Consider the following 7,500-nt stretch of genomic DNA (forward strand, 5'->3'; position numbering starts at 1 on the left):
GGAGAAAGAGGAGGTGGTGGGGGAGGAGAATTATTTTATATCCTGGGATAACGTTGGGTCCAATACGACGAGTTGATTCAGAGACGGTTGGGGAACCCTGGTTAATTGATGGTGATCAAATCAAAGTGCCCACCTCACAAAACGGCTCTCTATAATGACAGCGTAATGAATTATGGTTCAGAATAATTACGGAGTCCTATGAAATATAACTTTTTCGGAGTGCCTCAGAAACGGGCGAAGTGGGGTTGAAAGAGAGGCAAGGAGGGAATCGAACCTGCGGTTGGCACACGGTGTATTACCTACATGCCGAGTTCACAAGCGTGCTCGACCCAACCGACATGCATCCTAAAAGTTATTCTACATGGCACTAGGTGGAGATTTCCAGGGGGGAATGAGGTGACAGTGGACACTGGCTGGGGAACAGACACTTGGGAAGGCATGGCCTGTGTAACTCACCTCCTTCTTAGCGTCGATCTCAAAGTCGCTGTCGCTGCCCGGGTCTGCCTCCTCCACCTCGTCATTGCTGAGCCTGAGAGAGAGAAAATGTGTTAAGGTGGATGCACTCTTTTTTACAGGTGGTCCATTTACGCTTGTTTTCGTGCAGGCTGTCACCCTGCAGCCTGATCTATACACAGAGAGCGGACAAAGTTTAGACTATTGTATACTTTTGTGTAATATTTACAAAAAGAAGATTTGGGGGACGTCGTAGTTAAGACAACTGCTGTGGGCCACCCTGGAGAGTGTAGAGTAACGTCCCGTGTGTCGGACCCCCAAAACAAGGACACCCCCTTTTCCCTCAGTCTCACGGACCCTTCACCATCAACCCCAGACTGAGGGTGACATGCAAATACATACAAATTCTCAGTGCCGCTGCAATAGTCAAAGCGTTGTTTGGAGTAGGATTCCTCTTTGAGCCGTAAATGCAAAACATATGTGTGTTTCTTTCTGGTTGGCGTAAGGCCTTAAAACCGAGCCCAAAAAATGGTTTTGTGATCAAGTTAAGGAACTGTTTCATAGCGGAGCGTTTCATTACATTCAGTTGGGAGGCTATTCTGTCCCCAGTTTACTAGCCGGTCAGTGGTTTTCAAACATACTGGGTTGGCACGAACAGTAAAGCAGTGCAGCGTTTCACATTTTAATGGGTTTACATATCGTTGGCCTCATAGCATAATTCCCGAAGTCATATTTTAAGGTTCATCTTTTATTTAGCGTCAAAAACGCCAAAGTCAAATAGATGACTTAGGCAGGTCGTGATTATGGAATGTAAAAAGTACTCTGATTGGCTCAGGATACAGCCAATGAGGCGCAGAGAATCAGCAGCATTTAGGAGAGTAGCGTTAGGTGAGATATCACAATTTTGCCAAAATACGACTCAGGCAATAATGCAAGGAGGCCAACGATATTAACATCCAAATAAGTGTGTGTGTGACTTTATTTGCATTCCAATCAGAACCAGGGAGAACCAGCGTCTACCTGTCCTCCTTCTCCCTCTTGTGGACCAGCCGTCGGGCCTGCGGTCCATCACTGACGTCCGGCTGCGTGTCTTCTTCCAGCAGTAGTAATACTTCACCAGGCTGGAGATCAGCTTGTCTGGAAGCTGCACGCCCAGACACGCGCACACACACACACACACACACACACACGCACACACACACACGCGCGCACAGACAGACACACACACACACACACAAGCGTCATAAAGATTAGGAATTTCATTACACAAAACATTAACATACATGAATGCATTTTCCCCCCTGTGCGTTTAGGAACTCTTCGTAGCTCTGGGATGTTTTTTAGTTCCACGAGCTGTCACTCATTCAGAACCCTATTGAACAAATGCCCGCAGCCCCCCCTCTCCCCCTCTCCCCCTCTCTCTCTCACCCCCCCCCCCCCCCCGCCTATCTCCCTCCTTCACTTCCACATCCCCTCCCCATTCCATCTCCCCCTCCCTCCCGTATCCCCCTCCTTCCCCACCCTCACTGTATCTCTCCTCCCTCCCCCCACTGTCTCTCTATCTCCTCCTCTCATACCCTCCTCCAGTCTCCCTCTGTGTTACCTCCCTCCCTCCCCCCCCATCTCCCTCTTTTACCCCCCCCCCCCCCCCCCATCTCCCTGTGTCCCCCCCCCTCCTATCTCCCTCCCTCCCCCTGTGTTATGCCCCTCCCTCGCCCCATCTCCCTCTTTTACCCCCCCCCCCCCCCCCCCCTCCTCTCCTCTCCCTCTGTGTCCCCCCCCCCTCCCGTCTCCCCCCCCCCCCCTCTGCTCACCATCTGCTGGATGCGGTGGAAGCTCTTCCCGTGGAAGCTGAAGGCCTGCTCGAACAGCACCTTGTCCTCCACCGTCCACTTCCTCGGGGAAGGGCGTGAAGTTGGCCAGGTCGGCCAGGGAACGCTCCACGTCATGCTTGTGCCACAGCAGCATGCCTAGGGCCTGGGGGGGGGGGAAAGTTTAGGGGGTCGCACAGCAGGGTGTTGCTTACTGCTGGAGCTGCATCTTGGGGCTTTTTCGCCGTTGTGATTAGATTCCTGATAACTTGATAATTGGTCCATACGGGCCAAATAATTGGCCCGTATGGACCAAGATGAAGCCTAATTGTTGCAGTTTCCTTCCCACAAAAGGTCAAAGGTCATCCTACTCACTGGTCGTTTCATAACCCCACTACTTTTAGACTGATGCCAAATATCTAAGATACTATCATATGATAAACGATGATCAGTGTAAACGTTGCCTAACGTTCTGTTCATGTTTAATTGAAGATGTGTCTCACCTGCTCCATGTTGTAACCATGCTTCTCCTTAGCCATCAGGATGTACTCATCCACTGAGACGGACAGAGACAGAGAGACAAAGACAGAGAGAGAGAGACAAAGACAGAGACCCACAGACAGATGGAGAGACAGAGAGAGAGAGAGAGAGAGAGAGAGAGAGAGAGAGAGAGAGAGAGAGAGAGAGAGAGAGAGAGAGACGGAGACAGAGACGGAAACAGAGAGACAGGTTAGGTCTTGTTGTGCTTAATATATATGAATATCTATAAAACGACTCACTTAAGTTCAGATTCAGACTATAAACACATGGGGTGCTTCCAACGATCATTGAACTAGAAAGGCAGTTTTGGTAACTTTTTGCACAGTTTCAGTGGAATAGCACCGCGGCACTAGCAGTATTTAGCAGCATGCAGAGAAAAACACATTCAGAACCCCCCCCGCCGCAGCGCCGCGACCGCTAGCTTGAGTGGATTGCAGGACTTACGCATGGCGTCTGTGACGTGAGTGTTCGGACACCAGACCAGCATGCTCCTCTTGTCCTTCTCGTTGTAGCGGTTTGGACTGTCTGTCCGCACGCACGCACACACACACACACGCACGCGCACACACACACACACACACACGTTAGTTTAGCCCGTCAGCCCAGTCAGTGTTGAACTGGTTGGTTTAACTGTTTTAATCAGTTGACTGGATTGTACGGGTTGACTTGTTTGACCGCGAGCCTCACCTGGGTTGAACTCTGGGATCTGGGCCTGATAGTCGCCCCCCACGCGGATCATACTGTCTGTAGCGGCCGAGAGACAACCAGACACAGGAGCGAGAAAGAGAGAGAGAGAGCGAGAGAGAGAGTTAGAATAAAGACTGACGGGAAACAGGTAACAGTGAGAGAGGTGGGCCAAGGAATGACGCAAATAAAGAAATCGCTCAATAATTCCACATTATTGCTCCTAGTCTTTGAAGCTCACCACCGTGGCATGATGAAAGGGGGGATACTGTCTCATTTTGGGAGCGATGTCACGTAGGGGAATTGTTCATATCATATCATGTGTAAATGTCTTGCGCATTAAGGCTGAAAACATAGATGGGCAAATGAAGAGTTGAAAGAGTATCCGATCAGGAGACAGAAAGGGAGGGAGTGAGTGAAGGAGAAATGATGAGCATTGAGCAACTACAGAGAGATCGACAGAGAGAGAAATGGAATTGAGGAGGGAGGGAGAGATTAAATGGAGGAGAGAGGGAGAGAGACAGAGAGATTGAATGGAGGAGGGAGAGAGAGACAGAGACAGAATGGAGGAGGGAGAGACAGAGACAGAATGGAGGAGGGAGAGAGACAGAGACAGAATGGAGAAGGGAGAGAGACAGAGACAGAATGGAGGAGGGAGAGAGACAGAGCCAGAATGGAGGAGGGAGAGAGACAGAGACAGAATGGAGAAGGGAGAGAGACAGAGACAGAATGGAGAAGGGAGAGAGACAGAGACAGACAGACACAGAATGGAGGAGAAAGAGAGAGACAGAGACAGAATTGAGGAGGGGAGAGAGCAAGAGACAGAATGGAGGAGGGAGAGAGACAGAGACAGACAGACACAGAATGGAGGAGAAAGAGAGAGACAGAGACAGAATTGAGGAGGGAGAGAGACAGAGACAGAATAGAGGCGGGAGGGAGAGAGAGACAGAGACAGAATTGAGGAGGGAGAGAGCAAGAGACAGAATGGAGGAGGGAGAGAGACAGAGACAGAATAGAGGCGGGAGGGAGAGAGAGACAGAGACAGAATTGAGGAGGGAGAGAGCAAGAGACAGAATGGAGGAGGGAGAGAGACAGAATAGAGGCGAGAGGGAGACAGAGACAGAATAGAGGCGGGAGGGAGAGAGAGACATACAGAATGGAGGAGGGAGAGAGACAGAGACCGAATAGAGGCGAGAGGGAGAGAGAGAACAGAATAGAAGCGGGAGGGAGAGAGAGACAGACAGAGACAGAATGGAGGAGGGAGGGGAGAGAGAGATGGAATGGAGGAGAGAGAGACAGACAGAGACAGAATGGAGGAGGGAGGGAGAGAGAGAGATGGAATGGAGGGAGGGAGAGAGAGACAGAGACAGAATGGAGGAGGGAGGGAGGGAGGGAGGGAGGGAGGGGCAGGGGATGAAGGGGTGAAGGAGAGACACATCACTCACGGTTGGAAAGGGTGTGCGTGTGGGCGCGTGCGTAGGAAAAGGGAGGGGGGGGGGTGGGGGACAGCTGAGGCGATGACCGATGATGATGGAGGCAAAGAGATAAATGACGTCACATTGGGTTGCTGAGGGAAAGGGAATGAGGATGGAATCCCCGAACCGGCTTCCAAGGAAAACTAGGGCTGCTGACGTGCTCATGAGCAAAGGCCTCGTTGCGTGACGTACGTGCGCGCGTGTGTGTGTGTGTGTGTGTGACTTTGAAGGGGCTTAGAAAGGAAACCAGTGAGCTGCAAGAGGTGAGCTGGAGGGTGGGCGAGCAACAGAGACAGAGAGGAAAGAGACAGAGAGAGAGAGAGACAAGAGCGAGAGAGAAAGAGACAAATAGACAGAGACTGACGAAAAAGACAGAAGCAGAGGCAGAGATAGAGACAGACAGAGACAGAGAGAGAGAGAGAGAGAGAGATGGAGGGAGAGGAAGAGAGAGAGACACACAGTCACACACACACACAGAGAAAGATGGTGTGTGGGTAGAGAGACAAGAGGATGCCATGGATGAGGTGGGCCTGGGGGATGGGATAAGTGCCTCGGCGCACAGAGGGGAGGAGATGAGGAGAGAGGAATGGAGAGGGGACGAGAGAGTGGAGGAGAGACGATGAGGGTAGATGAGGGGCGAGATGAGGAGATGGGAGGAGGAGGAGGAGGAGAGGAGATTAGATGAGCGGGGCTGAGGCGACAAGAGAGCAGAGCAGATGACGAGGGAGACGATGAGGAGAGGAGAGGAGGAAAGGAGATGAGAGGAGCGGAGAGGAGGACAGGAGACAAGAGGAGGAGAGAACAGAGGAGAGGAGGGGTGATGGAGGAGAGGAAAGGAGAGGATGTGAGAGGAGGGGGGAGAAGAGGCCATGATCGGAGAGGATGTGAGAGGAGAGGGGAGGAGAGGCCATGAGAGGAGAGGATGTGAGAGGGGAGGGGAGGGGAGGCCATGAGAGGAGAGGGATGTGAGAGGGGTGGAGAGGAGAGGCCATGAGAGGAGAGGATGTGAGAGGGGTGGAGAGGAGAGGCCATGAGAGGAGAGGATGTGAGAGGGGAGGAGAGGCCATGAGAGGAGAGGATGTGAGAGGGGAGGGGAGGAGAGGCCATGAGAGGAGAGGATGTGAGAGGGGAGGGGAGGAGAGGCCATGAGAGGAGAGGATGCGAGAGGGGTGGAGAGGATGTGAGAGGAGAGGAGGGGATATAAGAGGATGTGAGAGGAGAGGAGAAGAGAAGAGAGGTGACGGAGGAGCTAGGAGGCCTGAGGTGGAGAGCGGGGCGCGACCCTGAACAGTGACGGATCACTGTGGTAACGCAACGGACGATGACACGACCGCCACCGTCAGAGTGCTCCCCGGGTCACATGACTCGCCATGGAGGACGGGAGGGGCGGGGCCACCGGGTCAAGGACGGCCCGCGTGCGTGCGCGCGCGCGCGTGCGTGCGTGCGTGCGTGCGTGTGTGTGTACCATGGGCGTGCTCCTCATCGCTGCTGTCCTCCTCGGAGTGCTGCATGCTGTTGCCGTTGGTTACCGTCTTGGCTCGGCTCCTGGAGAGGACCCCGGTCCCAGATCGCTCCATCACCGACGGCATGGCTGCAACACACACACACACACTTATTACAAACACCACAAGTCACCTCTGACAACACCTGCATAGCTTAAGACGACCACACACACACAGTGTGTGTGTGTGTGTGTGTGTGTGTGTGTGTGTGTGTGTGTGTGTGTGTGTGTGTGTGTGTGTGTGTGTGTGTGTGTGTGTGTGTGTGTGTGTGTGTGAGAGACACACACACACTCACACACACACACACACAATTTGATCTCAAGGTCAAATCAATGCATTATGGACAAAATTCTTACCCAGTCTTGATGGTTGTACGCCTGTTCATATTTTCTACCATTTGACTTACATGTGATAACGTACGAAGCTGTTATCTTCATATGGAAAGGGGAAAAAAGGGTAGACTGTTTTGACATATCTCCCTTTAAGTATACTATATGGCCTCACAACATAGTCACTAGTTAGGCTTAGCGACACGCTGTTATTAAATGACATTACCTTTAATACACCATTGTAATCCCTTTCTCAAAAACAAGGCATGGACGTCGCCCCCCACCAAATACCAGTATAAACCTGATGTAGTCTAGTGAAAATGTCGAATCAGGTGAGATCCAATATATTGCGATTGTGAGTGCAAAGACAATGCTGACGTTTTACTACGAGTTGAAAGGTTTCAATGGAACGGTACCATATATGGTTTACACTTCACCCTACCAAACAAAAAATATCAAAAAATGTCTTCTGATAATCAATCTGATAATCAACATTGTTTATTTCAAAGCGTGCAAGTGTGCATGTGTGAGCGCTACCAGCAATGCATGAGCAAGAACATGCAAGTACAATAACAAATTTCCCTATTGGCCAACCATCTTTACCAACGGGAAAATCAACAAATACCTCAAACGCTGCTAGAGTTTGTGAGTGGCAATTTGACGACTGTGTCTTGCACGAGGCCAGAGTTGGGACGTATGCAAAATT

General features: G+C 51.4%; 1 protein-coding gene across 1 annotated transcript in view; it reads right to left on the minus strand.

The window, feature by feature from the left end:
* The window catches only part of rcor2 (REST corepressor 2), a 12,046-nt gene that overhangs the window by 2,326 nt on the left and 2,220 nt on the right, over window positions 1-7,500 (minus strand). Inside the window, 9 exon segments of the mRNA XM_060035844.1 lie at window positions 457-529; window positions 1,474-1,516; window positions 1,519-1,597; window positions 2,268-2,345; window positions 2,347-2,430; window positions 2,768-2,820; window positions 3,249-3,329; window positions 3,492-3,548; window positions 6,429-6,554. Coding sequence (XP_059891827.1) covers window positions 457-529; window positions 1,474-1,516; window positions 1,519-1,597; window positions 2,268-2,345; window positions 2,347-2,430; window positions 2,768-2,820; window positions 3,249-3,329; window positions 3,492-3,548; window positions 6,429-6,552 — 672 coding nt within the window. The 5' untranslated portion in view covers window positions 6,553-6,554.

Source organism: Gadus macrocephalus, chromosome 17 (assembly GCF_031168955.1).
Source record: "Gadus macrocephalus chromosome 17, ASM3116895v1".
In the NCBI taxonomy this organism is placed as follows: domain Eukaryota; kingdom Metazoa; phylum Chordata; class Actinopteri; order Gadiformes; family Gadidae; genus Gadus; species Gadus macrocephalus.